Source organism: Corella eumyota, chromosome 3, assembly GCF_963082875.1.
Source record: "Corella eumyota chromosome 3, kaCorEumy4.1, whole genome shotgun sequence".
Lineage (NCBI taxonomy): Eukaryota > Metazoa > Chordata > Ascidiacea > Phlebobranchia > Corellidae > Corella > Corella eumyota.
This window is the reverse complement of record NC_137492.1, coordinates 7,398,436-7,417,890: the sequence shown is the minus strand read 5'-3', so window position 1 is coordinate 7,417,890 and position 19,455 is coordinate 7,398,436. Positions and strand designations below refer to the sequence as shown.

Here is a 19,455-nt window from a genome sequence, read left to right as displayed (position 1 = left end):
AAAACACGAAAAAATGTCAGAAACATGAAACGGATTTTAGGCCCAGGTAGGTCTAGTTTTTTAAGCTTGGGCACAAAAAAGAGAGCTAAAAAGAAAATAAAGTCGCAAGAGCGTAACGAAGATTAGTCCAGGTGTAACATTCTCTCATTTGTGCAGCAAATTTTTAGCCGAGGTTAAAAAGAAAAATAAATGGCTAAAAATTCGCTCTTTAGTCTTCAATAAAATTTTTCTTTAGTAATCTGTCATCAATTTTTAAAGCACAAACGCTTGTATTGTGTTTAAAGAGCTCTATATAAATACGGACAAAGGTATATCTATACAGAATCAAAGTTAAAGGTTATTGAAACGATTATTTATTATTGGATAACACTAGACCAGATTGTTTTCGCTTTGATTACAAAATAATCAAGAATTTTCACTTTGCGGACCTAGACAGGCGATAGCTAAACATGTAATAATGAAAAGGTTAAACAGTATGTTAAAAATATAATCTCTAAAAAATAAAAAAGGCCATTTTATTTAAAAAAAGGTGTAAAAATATTAAAGTTCGATTAATTATTTTCTTTAAAATAAATATAATATTTTACAGATTTTAAGAATCTAATAATATCATAGTTAGTAACGTTAAATTATAAAGTTAATTTCTCCGAAAAAAAACACGTATAAAATAAGTTGTATGCACTTAAATTAAAGCTGGTTTAATTACTTAAAATCTACGTGAATATCAAGTATCGTAAAGGGAGAAAAAAAGGTGAAAAATCCAAATAAGGTAAAATATTAATTTAAGTTTTTATAAATAAAATATTTAAAAATTAATGTGAAATTTAAAGTAAAAAAAAGTATAATTTATAATGTATGTTGGGGTATTTTATGGGGTATTTTAAGACGTTTAAATACATATATATTCTCTCTATATAAACAACAGTATAAAGCATATATCACTTTGTATTAGAAGGAATAACTTGAATTTAATTTAAACACATTACTATGGCATTACCATATAAATTGCCTTTAAATTTCTGCTTAAAATATGTTTTCTGAAACTTTACGGTTTGATTATTTACTTTGGCATTTTATCGGGTTTGATTATCTTTAAGATGTAGACCGTTTTTAATATTAAAACAAAGGCAAAAGCATGTTCCTTTAAAAGTAGGAAATTAGGTTTATTTACAGAGGCCAGATTTAAAGATAAATACAATAATAATGTGGCAGAATTGAATATTAATTTCAGCAAAAGCTAATCTTTAAAAATATTTATTTAAATTTTAAATTATCATAGTAAAATTTAAGTTTATTTTAACTTAATTTTAAGTTAACAAAAATTTTGTTTTTTTACGACTTAAACTTAAATTTTCTGGGCACATGTTTACTAAAAGTTACATTCAATTTTTCGACTTCCTTAAGTTACAAAGAAAACTATGATTACACTTGAATGACTGTACCTTTAATGGTGGCCTAGTAATCCAATGTTATATCTCTTATTCGCGACAGAACTTACTTTTAGTTTCCGGCTGAAGCGGCGTTTTTGCGTCCGATTTCAAAACCCAAAATATAAAATTCAATGTTTTTAAATAAAAGTTATAAATTCTATGGTTTTGCTTTAAAATATTTGCAAGGTAAGGTCTAGACGTTGTATATTAGTTGATGTGATATATAATCTATACAATTGAGGACAAGTTGAAATGTATTGTTGTGTAAGTCGTTGTCTAGACTTCGATATTTATTAATACTTGCGCACCTAATGCTTATTTACTAATGAATTAATATTAAAGGTATTAAACTTTTTAGGTTTAACTTGTAATTTTGCTTATTTGTAAATCCGTAATTTTTTAATGATAAAAATACCTTTGGTTAACTCTTGTTTATAAGAATGTAGATTATAAAACGCTGCGAGGTATTCGTTAAAAAAACCTAAAAATTAATTAGCTTTAATATGAAATTTTATAGTAACAAAAAAACTTAGCTTAATTAAAAATGTACAAATATTATAACATTGCGTTAAAATTGTAATAATAGATATAAATATAAAGACTATTAATAATATAATAAAAGTATAAGTAATTTGTTTACCTTATCATTATAATTAATAGGTGACACACCTTAAAATATAAACGTTAAAAAATACGCTGACGTATAAAAAAACTTTATTGTATATTGTGCTTCCGGTGAGCGTGTAAAAGTTAAGGATTAAACTTTATTGCCACACCAGAGTAAGTTGGCGTCACTGGCTAATCCTAAATCCCTAATTCGCAAAAATTATAACCGAGGAATTTAAATCTAATTATTCCAATTTTTTTACAAGATAAAAGGTATTATTCATATTCTAACAACAAACAACCTACAAAACCCTTTTGTAATTGTAAAGCATTAAATTAACCAAGCTGAGGATTTTAAAACTAAGTTTTTGCCTTAATTTTAAGTAGTATTACACGAGAATAATTTTATTTGAAAATAAAAAAAATCAATTTTAGAATCATGATAAAAAGTTCTAAATATATGCCCCGTGAATTTGATATACTCGTGGATTGGTAATGTGTATTAAAACCCTATATACGTGACAAAACACATGAATCAATAGTATTTGACAACAACTGATTCCTTGAAATTGCACTCACAAATTTAAATGTGATTTTAAATTTAGAAGCAGTCGAAGCGAAGAAACACAAAATAAAGGAAAAGACTAAAGTATATATATTGTGGTAAGCGTTGCCCTTTTTACAAAAGTTTAAATGTGTTAAAGTAATTTATAACTTGTTTAAAATAATTGTAAAAAATAATTTTGTTTACTAACATTTACACTGAGTATTTTACGCATAACTGCCCACCTTTGTATGTGTATTGAACCCTACCTACACCTCCCCGTTAACATAAACAATTGTCGAACGCTCCCTGTCGTTAACATTTGGATAAAAACAACAAAACTTCAAACGCAAAGTTTGAGTGTTTTATCGATTATTTACAAACAGACAAATCCAACAAAGAATCTATTCAGCCTTTAAATTGAATAATCCGTAAGCGCCTGGATCATAATAATGAGTAAGAGGTTGCGTTAATACAAGACTATTACACAAACTTAAACAATAGAAGGCTTCACAGAAATATTGATCCCCCCTCGGGCATATCCGGTCGAAAAAACTCGAAAAATTCGGCCGACTACTTAGCCGTGTAGTTGATGGTTAAGCGCAAATTAGCACAGATAAAGCAATTCCTCGCAAATTTTTTAACGCGGGCCAACTTAGGCTTGATGTATAGATGCGCTTGCACCCTCGGGCCAGCAAATACCAGCGCCTCGTCACGTCCCACAGCCTATTTACGCTGAAACAAAAGATGTTAAAACCGAAATTTTGCAGCGAGCGAGTAAACCTTGGCTGCGGAACACGAGCGAACATTCTTTTAAACTGTGTACACTTCCGTCCCTTGTGTTAGCGTTAGACTACAAGGCAATCACGAGGCTTGGTATAGAAAGGTCACAATCATTATGGGATAATGATAACCTTCGACAAGCTTGAAGTCACGACTTGTAACTAAATGACGCACAATTTATCTCGTTTATTGACCAAATGCATGTTGCAACATATTTAATCCACACGAGAGAATTTAAACAATTTTTACAATTAAATGTAGTCTCATTCTCATTATTAAAAAAGTTTAAGTCGTTATCAGTGATTTAATTAAGAATAGATCTTTTAAGCGGCATACCTCCGGTGCGATTTAAACCTGGGACCTTACATACCACAATCTTAGATTTTGGCCTTGAAACCACATTTTTGGGCAATTGATAAATATCTGACGACTGAGACATGCGTCTTACCGTGCAAGATCGTTTGATCTTTCGATTAATTCCAACCGCAAGGTGACAGCAAATGCAAGGCGTGACGCAAGATCGCACAGGCTTAGTAACGCTTGTTACAATTTCACAAACTAATCGATCAAACTTTCAACTCTGTAAACGGTTTATAGAAGATAAGAATCTACACAGGGGCCTTGCAAGTGTTTAAACGTAACACCTTTTTCCTAGTAGTTGGTGAAGTTGACTAAATTTAATTCGATTTGTTTAAAACACGCCTTAACAAATTTGCCGCTTCTCAAATTCTTGTTCCCCAACGTTTAAAATTGAATTTATTTTTGGAAGCGCGGCAAATCAATTTTATAACAGTAGTCTTATTGTTATTTCTATTGATTTATTATTATATTAATTAGGGAGTGATTAATATAATAATAAATATCACAAATGATGTGTGTATAAAATATTGGTGATGTGTTGTAGTTTTTTGATTTGTTATAATATTTCGCCTTCATCAGAAATTATACTTTGAGATAAACGTAGTAAATCAAATCGCCGCTAGATGGTGATAGAGGTTAGTAAAAAAATTAAATCCAAAATGAGAACTTAACCATCTTGTAGCCATCTTTTATAATATTATGCAACTTATAATTACAGACAAAAACCACCTATGCAGTAAAAAGGCGTTTCTTTTAACGCAAATAATTTTTTAATGTTTTTTGCTTTCTGTTTACTTATACTTAACTCTTTTATGTTCGGTTTACCAAAGCAATTTAATACACAGAGGTCATGACCCCACGAATTGGTCGTCATGGTAACTTGTTGACGACTGCACAATTGCGTGCGCATTCAGTAACCGGATATCTCAGGTACTTGACAATTGCGCTAACTAGATTCGGATAAAAATAAGCCAGCATATATTAGGCACACACGCTTATAAGCATCATTACAAGAGTTTTCTAAAATAAAAAGAATTTTCTAGAATTTTCTGTCGTTTAAAATAGCATTTGGAATTGATGTGAACGTTTAAAAATTTGACTTTTTTTGTGTTTCCGTCAAAATTAAATTCGAAATTCGAAATTAAAAACAAACAAAGCAGTGATTCGATTTACCTCCCAAGTCGACTGTAACATTCATCAATTTCAAATATCAATTTTTACTTTGAAGTCTTGTCAAAATATTAAAACATTTAAAAGAACCCTTGCCACAACTATTTGACGCTATTATTTTGCAAGTATCAACAATATAAAAACAGAACACTCAAATCAACTGTTTGGCTGCTCACAAGGCCAAGTAAACCTGTGGATTTTTGTGTGTTTTGGAACACGGTAAAATATGTTTTGTCTTGTTATAAAGCAAGGTGCAACAAGGTTATACTTTCAACAAAGACTTCGTTTTAGTTGGATTAGCTGAACCGTGGTAACTTTGGTTTCCTGACTTTTTGCAGCGACATTTCCTCGAAATTTCACGCAAATTAAAACATGACAGGCATGGACACTTTTCGACAAAAATTTGTAAAAAATGGAAAAAAAAAATTTTTTTCTGTCTTCCAATTTTTAAGATACCGTTGCCATAGTTACGATGTTGTCGTCTGTTTTTTTTGTTATATTTTAAAACTGCTAAGTAGTTTAATGTAAAAGGTTGCGTTAACCGAATGGGATTAAATCGTTTTTAACTTTTCTCCAACTACCCAGTCAGCAATAAAAATGACGTCACCTTTATTTTGGGTGACTGCAATGCGCTGATTGGTTGGGAGCGCTCAGGCAAAACGATCTTCTAAAGAAAGGATAAAATGCTAAAGAGCGTAATACATTTGTTGTATGACAGTTCAACTAAAGGTAGTTAGTATAAAACATCATAGAACTTAAAAATCTGTCTAAAACTTAGCGAGTTTACAAGATTATTATTTTAATAAGTGGGATAAACATAATAGAAAAAAATATTTTAAGAGTCGCTTGCGGTACAATATGTTGTTGTTTTATTATATTACAAAATAAACAGTCCTTGCAGTTGGTAGGGATTAAATTATCCCCGCAATTTAGTAATTCTAAACTTCGGACACAAAATTTTTTTTACAATTTTTAAAGGTAGGAATTTTTTTAAAACGACAAGTAAAAGGTTTAAAATATGAATTCTTTAAAAAACACTAAACCATTTATGTTGGACACCTTAACCAACATTATCGTGCTAAAAAATTATTTTTCAAATTGTTTTGGGCACAAATTTGAAAAAAACTAAGATGATTTTAAATTACTGCAAACGCTGCAGCGCATTAGCGATTAAATTACATAACAACAACCATAATCGATGCCTAACAACCATTATGTCATCCCTAATTACGTCATAGGTTAGCAAGACAATGCTTTTTAGTGTTAAAGTATTTTTAGGATACGCCTTTGGGCTTCGTGTTTTGGGTTAAAACTTTTAGTCTTGGTTGTCGATTACTCATGTTGTGACATATAAGTTTTCAAGGTAGATAGATACACAGTGAAAAAAAAAAATTTGAATTTGTATATTCAAGTGCAAAATTGCAATTCTTTAGAAATTTGTTAATTGGTTGTGCATTTTTAAACGTTGTTAAAAAGGTTTTTAGCGTTGTTAAAGTATCAGCGGCATAATCATTGGCATAAAATGCTTGGCTATTTATTGCGCAAATTCGTGTTACAAATGTTTAAATTTCCTATTTAAAGTAATTGTGGTAACCGCTTAAATAAGAACTTATTGTTTAAAAAAGGGATTAGAGTTAAAGTGTTAAGTTTTTATTAGGTTTAGCAAATTGCAGAGTTTTCGAACTAGTCGTTTTTTTAACTTGATACTTATTTAAAAAGTAGTTTGGACAAATTGTCGAAAATTTAGACGCAAATATATGAAAATTCAAATTAACCTTCTAATAGTGTTTTAAAGAGTGGTTAATAGAATAAGAGTAAAAACTAATAAAAATGTTGAAAATGAACGGAATGCGAGAGCTTTGTAGTTTGGACGAAGAAGACGACGAAAGGTAAACACTTTTTGGACAAAACAATTTTATTTAATTAATAAGGTAAGTACTAACTTACAAACATCAACCCAGAAAAAAAACACAAGCATAGTAATGTTAAACCAAAAGAAAAGAGTAAAAACAATGTTTGGGGTGGAAAAATGTAAAATTTTTAAACATTTTCGTTAAAAACCGTTTCATTTAGATATTCATATTATTATGATATGGATACCACTTGACTAAGATTTGTATAAAAAAAATAATAAAAATAATTCAGTTCATGAAAAAAACAAAAAATTGAGAAAAAATTATTAAGTATTTTTAATAAGTTACAAATATCTGTTTACTAACAATTTATCGACCTTCTTTCTAATTGTTTTGTTTATATTATGACGTGTTAACACCCGTTGTTACGTTCGCATATTCGCTACGTCGTCTGTGTGGTCTTTAAGCGAAATTTCAACGTCTAGGAAGTATTTAAATTCGGCTTTCTATCTAAGATTTGTCAGAATTAAAACCGATTTAATCTGAACCGTTCGGATGTCAAATTGATTTAGCCCTTCTAGTAAAAATAAACAACATTTTCAGATTTACGTTCTGATATAGCAGTCGTAACTTTTCTGGTCATAAATAAGAACTGTGACATAACAATGAGGTATTGTTACGAGAACACATCTGTAAAAATGCGAGGTTTTTAACCCGTAACATACTGGCAAACGTTAGGAATTGTTACGGCGCAATACTAAATGCAAAATCAAACCACATGCAATGTTTTTAAATAGAAAACACCATGAAAAGAGCCTCGCGGTAATGTGATATCATAATAGTACTTGCTGGCCCTTGGCGGACAAAATTACCTTTGAAGTTTTGCTTGAATGCGAATAGGTCAACATCACTGAAATAGGCGGCGAAAAATGAACATCATCAGTATTAAATGTACGCCGTTGCAGCGCTATTTTGGGCTCATTTTGGAGTAAAAGATTACCCTAAGTTTTACTAAATTATTGCAAATATTGGGGCAAAATTTTAGGTTGAGAATGAAATGTAAAAAAGACTAAAAAATATTTTTTTTCTAGCAAAAAATGATTTATTTCAACAAATGCGTTTTAGACAGACATAACTGTTTATTACAGTCGATTGACAATTGCGACCAGATGTACGTTAAGTCACGTTATAATAAAAGAATAAATATTTACTTTTGCGACAATAAAGCACCAAAGCTAGCTATCAAAACCAGTTAGTGTATCATTAGCCTGGTCTTTCGTTGAGCACTGACCATAACATTTTTGAGGTGGGTAAGAAAGAGAAGAGAGGAGGAAAAAGTGGAAGGAGAAAGAGAAAGAGTGGGAATCAAAGGTTGGCAATGACAATAGGAAAAAGGCTTAACTTGGGTTGGCCAAATTTTTCAAGTAAATTTGAGGTTTCAATTTAGACAAGTGCCACCTATAGCAGCTGCAGAATAATGCTCAAGGTTAAAACTATACGTGAATCTCTCACGAATATAACAAAAGTGTTTTGTTTTTGATGAAGCAGAGAAAGTATAGTATGCAAGTTACACAAAAAACATATTAATCACTTAACCCAAAAACTGATAAAATCAAGTTTTAGGAACAACAAAATAAGGTTAATTTCTTAAAGAAGAGGTCAGCACAAAGTCAGATCAACTTAAGATTAGAACGACAGTTAGTTGTTGTTTAAACTATTAAAAAGAGACCGGGGAATTTTGCACGATCCTGCGGTAAATGATCGCTGTTTTTTGCGCCGATTACAAAGTGCGATAACCAGTCAATTTAATCTCAATTATTCAAAATGTTTAAGAGTCATCGTAGGCTATAAGCATATAGGTAAATAAGTGTAAGAATAATAGCAATTTCAGCATATCAAAATGTATTTTGTAAATATTAAGTGCTTTGCTAGAGTAATTTTTGTAAAAAATTTCATTTGGCGCTTTGCCTGAGCAAATTAAATTTGAATACAACAATTTTTCTGAAAATTTTTTAATTAAAAAAACGCGGCATTTTTCTTAGTTGAAATTAATAAACGTCGCTTCGGACTGTAAATATTTTATCCTAGAGTTGCGGTTAATATAGAAAAGATAACAACATCGCTGGTAACCCAATAACAAGATTGCTTGTTATTTTAAATTTCATTTATTCACGGTCTGCTCTATTTAATCAAAATTCCCTGTTTATGACGTCACGGTTTGGAGTTTACGCTACTAGGTACTTATATATAGACTATATAGAGTGTGAATTAAAAGTTGGAGTGTCGAGTTAAAATCAGCAAAATTTCGCAATTACAAACTTGTTAACATTTTTGTAATTGGGTGCTGGCGTTAGTTGTTACCCCACGGTTACAGAAGCTGTTAGTGTTAAAATCATAAAGTTATGGGCTGTTAGTAGTTGAAGTTGTGCGAGAAAAATGAAGTTGTGCGAAGCATGAAATTGCAAATAGTCTTGAAACTTAGAGATTTTATCAAGCGTTCAAAACAAATAAACTTAATTGAGTGGCTGTAAAGTTAGGGCATAACACTTTATTGCCAACCATTCGTAACTTACTAGTGTATATAGGTTAGTTAGCAAATTAGCGCAAAAATTTAAAGCTATAGTAGCAGTTAGTCTACAAAATTGACAAAATCGTTAGAAAGTTAATTTTTTCGTAATTAGGAGGAAATTTATTTGCAGTTTGCGACAAATTTATTAAAGTTTTTAAAAGATGTAAACAAAATTGATTGAATATTTTAGCTAAAAGTTAGTAAAAATAATAATAGTGAAAATTGTGTGCAATCTAAATTGCACTGATGAGTCCAGCAAGAACGAAATCCCTTTCCGTACCTGACTATAACATTTTCAAGGAAAACATCAGGTAACGGTTAGAATTTAATTCGTTAATTATGGAATTTGTAAGTACCCCATAACGACTCTTTTATGTCTAATGTGTACCTAGTTATGTGTGTTTTTTACAAATACAATTCAAGTTAAGTTATTTGCAAGTTTCGTGGTAATGTTAAAAAATTGCAAAACCAGTTTTTTCTCCAAAAATTTGATTGGCAGTACAAATATTTAAAGTTCATGCACTTACGAGTTTACAGGAAATTTTGACGCATTCATTTTTGCAGCATTTGAATATAATCTATTCATGTATCATGTTTCCAAATCTCGTTAAAACGGAACCGCAATAATGTTGGCGGATAAACTAGTCTGTCATTACTGTAAACTGACCGCTGTGTTATGCATATACAATTTAAACCACCACCCGTACAGAGAAACATTGTTGTGTTCTACATAAAGCTCCTAAATTGCTGTGTTTTGGATAACATTGCCTATTTATAGGCTAAACATAGGATACAGTGCGTAGCATTTTGCCTCAAACGAGCATAATATTTAACTGATCTTTTTATTGAAGTACAGTCTAGGCCAACTCACCCATAAAAACTTGTTTTAAAATCGTTTTCCGGTGGCCTAAGCCGCATAAGAATGTCAATTGTGACATTTGCATTGGAATTTGACCGACCTACTTCTAATTGCTTGAGCAAATAAAACCAATTTTCAAGTTGTTATTATTTTTTGCCAATTTTCTAGCTTTTGATACCCCTAAAAAATTAATGGGGCTACTTTTAGATTATCGATTTTTTTTCAGAATTTTAAGTTAATGATTGCGGTTTAAATTATGGTAATTTGGATCATTAAATTAACCTTATAATACTATAGTTAAACCCAAATACCATTTAAAATAATTGTAATAATACCCTTAAGCCGCAACAATATTACAGTATTTTAATTAAATTATTTTTTTTTGCAAAATTTTTCTAAAACAGGATAAAAAGTTAACTTCATTTTGTAACGCCATAATTTATGTTCTACTTTTTATTCTTTCAGCACTTTTCAAACCATATCGCGCGTTTAAAATAGTTGTGTTTTCTGGAATTCAAAACAGATTTTCTACATACGTGATGTGATTAAGATTTTCTAGATTTCAAGATAATTTAAATCCTGGTTTGTACCCCCTAGTTACACCCTTAACATTAAGCCAACAATCCTTGCCCAGAAATGTGCGTGGGTGTGCTTGCAAGGTCACGTGACCCCCGTGACGTCATAAAGGTCACGTGAACGTTTCGTAGACAACTTAAGCTAGATCAAGTATTTTTAAACGTGTAAATACAAAATTTCAACAAGGTTTTTTATTAATCGATCTATATTTTGGGGGAAATAATCCTAATAACCTTTAGAAACGAAAACGTACACAATTTAAAAGTTTACGCTCGATTAGGTCAGTTTTATCACCCAGGGTTTTGTTAATAACTGCAGCCTCGAATTTAAAAGGTCAACTCTACAAAATTTTAATTTCAACCGTTTTTTTTTTTCAAAATACAACTTTTAGTATTCTCTATGTATTGTAGGAGTTTTTATTATTTAAACAGAAAAAATCATTGTCAAATTTCGCGTATTTGCATATAAAATCATAACAAAATGACTCATTTATGTATTGCAACATGGTTTGGTGTTACATCAACGCATGGGAATATATTCGAAGTCCGGCCTAACTTTGTTTACGTTTCATTGATTTTACCGCTGAAATTTACCACCGTCTAGCCATAACTGGCAGTTTATCTTAATATGTGTAATTTCTATTTAATGGTCTGTGTATGTTCGTAGAAAACATTAAATTTCAATTACGGTTATGTTTGTTTTGGCTAATCTGTAAACTAATATTAGAAGATTATTACAAATTACGTGCAAATATTTCTTCAACCGCAAAAATAAAAAAATTATAATCAAAGAGTTATTTTATTGCTTAAAAATCTGAACGACTTAATGTAATTATACAGATTGGTCTTGTTTTGAGGTTACGCAAACTGTTTGACATAAAAATGAGTTTAAACTAACAAACAAATTACTTTACAACCAAAACCATCAAATGGTTAGGGTCCAAAAATAATTTACAACCGCGGGAAAACATACGTTTGATTTCGGCCAAAAAAAATATTTTACGATCCTGATTTTTATCCTTTGTTTTACAGATTTGCTGGTCATATGATGGCAAGTTCAATCGATCTTCTCACTAAGATCAACGACGAGTTTTTAACATGTCAGATTTGTTTTGAAACCTATACGAGACCGAAAAGCCTCAATTGCCAGCATACGTTTTGCCTGAACTGCCTAGAGGAATACACGACCCCAAACACGACCGAAGTGACTTGCCCGACATGTCGGTCAGTTCAGCCCCTTGCTGAGGAGGGGATTTACGCGTTAAAGGATAACTTTTTTATCTCAAGCATGTCCGATATGTTGAAAACAGTGAAAGAAATTCGAAGTGAGGATAAAGACGGGACGTCGCTCTTGTGCGACACCTGCGACCACGATAACAGAAAATCAGCGATTGCCCGATGTTTAGATTGCACCGATTTCTTATGTTCAGAATGCTCAACTTGGCATATTCGAACAAAACTTACCAGAAGACACAAAATCGTTTCACTCTCGGAGTTCGAGTCGGGGATTCACAACCAAGAGTTAAAAAGCCGAGCCAAGATATACTGCATGGTACGTCATTTAACATTCTAGCGTGGTGTAAAAATATTAATTTTTTCTCCGTACAGTTGTAGAAATTGAACAAGGCATTTACTTGAACTACTTATTGTTTATTTTTAGTTTTAAATGACGTCTTCTTAAAAGGAACGCGTTGTTGTGTATGCAAATGCGATTGTTATTGCAACAAACCCAAATTAAAACGACAAACTTTCAAGATAAAATCGCCAAACCTTAAAACTCCAATTTTTATCAATTCAAAAATCACGATTTTCGGCCAAACGCCGTAAATCCGTTCCGTTATTTTCGGTAAACGATCTTCAAAGATAACAAAAACAAACAACAGATTGGTTAAAGAGATAATTTGAGCAATTCTAATAAACATAACAAGTAAAACTGGCAGCAGGATAATTTAGGAAACAAGTCTAATTGTTTAAACACACAACACTAGTGTTAAAAATCTCACTTCGTGATCTAATTCTTAAATTGTCGACCATGTGTTGTAATTGGACAGTAAGTGTTAAATTATACACCCTTAGAAAGTGTGATTTAACAGTTTGTTTAACCAACAAGTAAGATTACATTCAATTATAATTAACACGTTGTATTTTAACCTAAGTATTATCTATGTTAACCTAAAATTATTCTATAAAGCATTTTGCGTAAATTTTGAGTTGCATACACCCTTAGAATGTGTGATTTAACAGTTTGTTTAACCAACAAGTAAGATTACATTCAATTATAATTAACACGTTGTATTTTAACCTAAGTATTATCTATGTTAACCTAAAATTAATCTATAAAGCATTTTGCGTAAATTTTGAGTAAACATATTCAAGTTTTAGCGCAAAAATTTAATTAAAATACGTTAGTCAAAAAGACCAGATTGACAATCAAACAAAATTCCAAAAAAACGCGGGCACAACAAGTAAACTTACCATAATCATAAACAAACACCAATCAAGTGACTGTGACGTCAAATGGAAGCTTAATATAATTTTTTTAGAAGTGAATTGTTTGTTTAACAGATAAGAGTTTTATCTGTGTTAGTTAGTTATTGAAACCATATTTGCGAAGAAGGTTATGGTGGTTTAGTTGCTAATTAGGCAAACAAGAATTGTTTAATTAACAAGTACAAAAATAATTTTGTTAGGTAATTTTTTTAATAAGCAATTTTACTAACTCTACATATAGTAAACCCTATAACAATTTAAATGGTTTATTTAATAAAAAATTATTCATCTTAATAATATTTGTAAACTGTAACTTACTTAAATGTAAAAGTTATTCTAAATACAAAAAGTATATTTATATCATCTAATAGGTTTGTACAATAGAACCATTAGTTTGAGATGTATTTAATGTTAATATACTTAAAGATTCATGATGGAGAAGCTGCGAAGATTTATTGCCAGTCATGTCAATGTCCAATATGTCATGAATGTGTTGAATGTGGACATGCAAGGCATAGAAGGTGTTCGCTGAAAGAAGAAGTTTATAACCAAGGCCACCAGGTAAAAACTAAAAACTTCTTATTTTTCTTATGACAAATAAATATATTTCTAATCTAAATTCGGTATTTTGTCCATTCTTAAATGTGTGTTTTATTATATTTTTGATGTTACACAAAATAAATCAATGTATTAATATTTTTCTATAATAAAACAACTCAATTATACGAATTCCAATTAAATTTTTAGATCGAAAACCTCCTAAAAACAGCCAAGGAAAAGGCAGAAGTTTTACGAACATTACAAACCTGTTTAAAAGAGATCAAACAAACGCAGAAGAATGACCGAGATAGCGCTGAAGCACAAATCGAAAAAACTTGCGAAGCTTTTATAAACACAATCCACAGGGTAAAAATATTTACAAAAAAAAAATTATAATTTTAAATTTTAAAGTAAAGTAAGACTCAGTATATATAGCAAAAAGCAAATTTTTTGATAAAGAGTATCTATGAAATTTGGTTTAGAGTCAAAAAATTAATTTTCATCTTATTACATCTTTTTCACATACTTGTAGTTATTACCGGAAGTATAAACATCTTATTACAGCCACCTTAACATTTTAATCCGACATTTACAAGCCTTATATTAAATGCTGGCGACTTTAATAACGGCTTTAACGTCGTAAGGTTATTTTAATCCTTGACCGTCCGTTCTAAATCGTGAAGGTTACAAAAAAAATCATTTTTTTCGGATAATGTCATTTCTGAAAAATATGTGTCGTTACTAGGCGAAAACTAATAATAATTACCTTTACTTAAGAACATAGTAATTTAAAAATTCTAGATCAATTACGCTTAAGAGTAAATGTTAAACATCTGTATGTGGGAATTTAAATAAAATTAAGAACACTTCCTTTCGGATATTACTACTTGACATACTTATAAGTAATTTATTGTGATAGGATCCAGTATGTAACTATACAACTATTTCAGAACCATTAAGATTTAATTATTGTTTACCAAAAGTTAAAATTTCCATTAAAATATTTTCTTTACAGCGAAAACAAGAGTTGGTTGACGACCTCCACAACCGACACGCGATGGCGATAAAGAGCATTAACGCTGACGAAGACTCGGTGGAAATGCAACTTAGTTCGTTGGTTTCTTGCACTGAGTTTTCACGCAAAGTAAGTTAACACAAATTTAAAAGTAATTGTTTATTGAACCAGGGTTTAATTAAATAAATAAATGAGTAAAAAATGTTAAAATCAGCTTTAAAACATAACAAGCAAAAAAGCAATTATTAAACCTATAAAACTTAAATTCAAAATTCTAAAAAAGCAATAAGATGCATAATACAAAGTAAAAACTAAGTCTCAATAGAACTTTTCATAAAAAAACTGTTTTTTCACAGGTCTTAGAATACGGAACCCCCAAAGAAGTCCTTGGACTGAACAACCAAATGACACAAATATTACACCAACTTCTTGAAACACATCCAGCACAAACATATCACGCTACCGACCAAACTAATGTTGTTCAATTTGAAACAAATGCAGACGCTAGTGTAAGAGTTATTAGAAACAACCTGGGAATGTTGAATACAGTAAAAACCACGTTTGAAGAACACATTAATAAGGTAAGTTTATTGAATTTATGGATTAAAAAATTAAAGAATTTTTTAAAAAAGACAAAAAATAAATTTGATTTGTCTAAAAAAGATTTTAGAGCTGTCTAATACACACAACTGCTGAATTTTTATAATTATTTTTAATTTAAAATCAAATTTCTTGATTGGCATTTAATTATTGTTCAAAAACCACATTTTAAAATTAATTCATTTCGCCCCCTTAAAAAGAGTAACCACTTAAACCACGTAAACTCAGACCATTAGGATTGGAGTTGTCAGTGGTTAAGTCAAGCGAAAAATTTATTTTTTAATTTCAACTTTGAAGCTACAGGCCCACAAGTTAATTAGATACTTACGTTTTTTAACTTTGAAAATATTTCCTAATTGCAACCTAATAAGCTTGTACTTACAAGTTACTGAAATATTTTAACATAGTTTTTCGAGAACTCCTATGAATATTTTGTTTAATTCTGCTAAGTTTTTTTAAAAGATATTCGAAAAATGGTATAAAAAGTCAACTTTTTTTGGAAATGTTTGGTTAAAAATAGTTTTAAACCGGTTACAATATCTTTACAAAACTAAGAAGAAGGATGCTTTAAAGCGGGTAAAGCATTTTCTATGTAAAACTATGTTTTTTATTAAAGGTTTTAAAACAACTTGATGCATTCTGTGCAAGCGATGAAGCGGGGACGATAGTTCGAAGAAACGGAAAAGTTGTTCAAAGAATTGATTCAATAGAAACTAAACTTGTAGTACAGGTATAAAATTAAATGGTAAAATATACTTACACTAGATACCGGTCAAGATTGCCATGAAAGTTGCATTTTAATCTGCCACAACACCTTTACAATATATTGTTGTTTTAAAACGAGATATATTAGGCATTCATAAAATTACTAAAATATTAAAACCATTTATTAAACAAAATAAACTATATTTTATTTTCTTGATCTGATCTTTTGTTATTTTAGTTGGGCAAACAAGGTATTGGAGATGGAGAGTTTGAATCCACCCCAAACCTTTCAATTAACTCTGTAAATGAGATTATAACGGCTGATTATGATGGAGCTAAAATCCAAATATTCGACCCAAGAGGCAATTTTAAAGATTCTTTCGTCACAGAGGTAAAAGTCACGTGATTTTAAAATTTTTGACTTGTGTAATTCCTGACTTGTGTGATTTGAAAAAAACGTGGTTTACCAATTGAAATTTCTCAGCTGGGTTTATTCATAAGGTTTTAATTTAATAAAAGCAGCCCTTTGCCTCATGCCATTGGTTGTTGTTTGCCGATTTGTTCCACGTGCAGATAGTTGCAGGTTAGGTTAGATCGTATCTATGTGTTCGTACTATTTTAAAGTAAATCTGACCTTTAAATCTGTAACAGAAATTTCCGCTAAGCTTAAAATTAAATAACAAGAGCCAATTACTTTTAGTCGGCAATTTTCGTTAAAAGCATTATCAAGCATAATTTGTTTGTAAAAACCCAGCGTTTATTTCTTATTATTGTTATTTTGATATTTGATTTTCGCGTTTACTAAATTTCTACTGAAAGTTACAAAAATCTATGGTAAATTAGCATAATGGAAAATTAGCATAACTAAATTCTTACATTGTACATTTAGGTTAACAAACGAATGTGTAAACCTTCTGGTATAGCAATTCTTAACAACGACGACATCGCAGTTTGTTGTGAAGATCAAGTTCATATTTGGACGCATGAGGGCAAAAGTGTGCTAGGATTTGGAAAAGGATTTTTCGGCAACTGTTCAAGTATTGCTGTAAACTCCGAGAACAGAATAGTGGTAGCTGATGTAGGAAAACATACGATATCTATTCACACGTAAGTTAAAGGCATGACAATATTATATTGTTTGTTTTTTAATAATCTAACTTTAAAGGGTTTAAAACTGCAATTTTGCTTTTTTGTTAAGGTTAAATTTAGACACACATTCATTGATAAAAAAAATTTGCGACCGTTGGGTTCCGAACCTAAACCCTCTAAACTAAATCCAATTAATTTTACATTTCTTAGTGATTCGGGTAAACTGTTGACCCAGTTTGGCTCACAGGGCAAAGGTGAAAGTAAATTAGTGGAACCAAGGTATGTGGCATGTGACTCACAGAACAACATTATTGTGTCGGACGGTGGTGACTGCAGCGTGAAGAAGTTTACCGCTGAGGTAGGTCTCGGGTTCAAATCCGAGTGAGCGACTGTTTATAAAAATTTTTTAAGTAGGCACTTATTTTTATACTTTTACCAGCATTTTTATATAATTACCAATATATTTTAGGGTGAATTCCTGCTAAGTTTCGGAGCAGAGGGACCAGAACGAGGTCAGTTCCAGGGACCACGTGGTGTTTGTACAGATGAGAATGATAACATTCTTGTAGCGGATTGTTGGAACCACAGAGTCGATATATTTACTCCGGATGGCTGCTTTCTACGTCATCTTGCTACAGGTAAGTTTAAGTAACATGTTTAAAAAATTAAGGGTTAAAATATTTAACATTTTTTTTATAAATAATAATGATTTGTAATTATATAATAGGTGCTGATAGTTTGCATTTTCCTTGGTGCATTTCCCTTACAAACAACGGAAAATTGGTTCTGTCAGAAGATTATAGCTGGTCGGTTAAAGTGTTTTCCTTGCCTGGCAAAGGTAAGTGTTGCTAACAGATATTTTGTAAACATAGAGTAAAACACACTAAGTATTGTTAGCACATACCACTTTAAGGGTATCATTTTTGGCAACATGCTTAACATAATCCACATAGAGTGTAATAACAGATAGTTATCTTAGGAACCGCGTAGATAATGTTGCTTATAAATAACAGTAAACACTTATGTATTCACAAACCATTCGAAAACTATAAAAAGACTGTTTTACCTTAACGTATTTACCCTACAACAGAGTAGTTATTGGTATTGTTTTATCGTGTAGACAACAACTCACACGGTTCCAATTTTTCCTCCTTAGACGAAATTATTTCACCGGCGGCCATGATTCCAGATTTTGAGCAAATGGCCGGGCAGTTCGACTTTCCTAACCTTCTTAGCAACAAAGTCTCGTGGTGGTTGACTTCGCCAGGTTCGCAAGAAAACGACAACTTAGGTAAGGCATTTAAAATAATTTATAAATGTTTATATCTAAAAATAAATGTGTTTTGCCATATAAAGTATATTTCATGTCTTTTTGGGAAACTTAAAGTATAAAGTTGATGGTGGTCATAAAGTCGTAACGTTCTATTTTTCGTTCAGGTTCGGGTGATTTTCACAACACCATAGCGACATCTAGCATGCAAAGAAAACTAAGCAAATCTATTTCGAGCAAAAAATCTTCGTCGAGCGATAGTGACTTAACCTCAATGCAGTCATCCATATCACCAACCCCTATATTGACCAATGGCCACGCAATATTGTCCAACGGTCATTCAACAGGAGTAAACGGACAAATGATACCTAATGATGTCATAGTTAACGGTAGCAACGGAAGTTTAAGCAGTAATTCCAGCAGCAAATTGTCGTACAACGCAAAAACAACGTCTCTAATGGATCAAAACTCGATCGTTATTGCCAACGAATCATAACTCTCCTTTTAATAAATTATGTGAGATGTTGCGTAATGTAGGAGTGGATGCAAGAGAAGTGTACAAAAAGACGCTCTTCAAGTGAGAGAGGAACTTTTATAAGAACAAAAAAAAATTGATTTGTTTTGTCTTAAACTTGCCAAAATATATTTGTTGCTATTGCTTTGACAATCAAATAAAGATGTACAGTTGTAGGAAAGAGCTTCGCTTTCCTATAAAAAAGTTGTATAAAGTTTAAAATACCACGTGATTTAATCCGATATTTTGATAAGTCAATGCGGTCACGTGGATATCTATCTCAAGTAATAGCGTAATTTTTATGCTCGTTTTGTTGGCTAATTGTGTAAAGATGTTTTGCTTTTGTTTTATTTTTTATCTTTGTTTCTTATTAACTTCTAGCGTATCAATAAAATAACCTTGAAACCAAAATTTGAGACTGGGCTTTTAAATAGATACTCCGGTAGGTTTTGGCCTACAACTTTATCGTATTTTAAAGGATAA

General features: G+C 31.0%; 1 protein-coding gene across 4 annotated transcripts; it reads left to right on the top strand.

The window, feature by feature from the left end:
- The first annotated feature begins 596 nt into the window (after positions 1 to 596).
- On the top strand, positions 597 to 19,377 carry LOC145745151 (tripartite motif-containing protein 2-like). 4 transcript variants are annotated; one of them, XM_082563151.1, is made up of 15 exons: positions 597 to 769; positions 2,642 to 2,699; positions 11,782 to 12,301; positions 13,666 to 13,800; positions 13,987 to 14,145; positions 14,795 to 14,923; positions 15,151 to 15,375; positions 16,011 to 16,124; positions 16,338 to 16,490; positions 16,989 to 17,206; positions 17,399 to 17,546; positions 17,658 to 17,826; positions 17,916 to 18,026; positions 18,309 to 18,479; positions 18,626 to 19,377. In XM_082563151.1, exons 3-15 carry the CDS (start codon positions 11,795 to 11,797, stop codon positions 18,952 to 18,954), a joined length of 2,568 nt encoding a protein of 855 aa, XP_082419277.1. In that variant the 5' UTR covers positions 597 to 769; positions 2,642 to 2,699; positions 11,782 to 11,794; the 3' UTR covers positions 18,955 to 19,377. The 4 variants fall into 4 exon arrangements, with proteins under 4 accessions (XP_082419277.1, XP_082419275.1, XP_082419276.1 ...); XM_082563149.1 differs by lacking the exons at positions 597 to 769; positions 2,642 to 2,699 and adding an exon at positions 6,679 to 6,782; XM_082563150.1 differs by lacking the exons at positions 597 to 769; positions 2,642 to 2,699 and adding an exon at positions 9,504 to 9,626 and having other exon boundaries at positions 18,345 to 18,479.
- The last annotated feature ends 78 nt before the right edge of the window (positions 19,378 to 19,455 follow it).

Excerpts from the sequence above, each read along its gene's own strand:
- LOC145745151 (XM_082563148.1), top strand. The coding sequence starts at position 9,562 with ATGAGTCCAGCAAGAACGAAATCCCTTTCCGTACCTGACTATAACATT. Across the intron at positions 16,491-16,988 it reads AAGATTCTTTCGTCACAGAG|GTTAACAAACGAATGTGTAA; the intron begins GTAAAAGTCACG and ends TTGTACATTTAG. Across the intron at positions 17,207-17,398 it reads CATACGATATCTATTCACAC|TGATTCGGGTAAACTGTTGA; the intron begins GTAAGTTAAAGG and ends TACATTTCTTAG.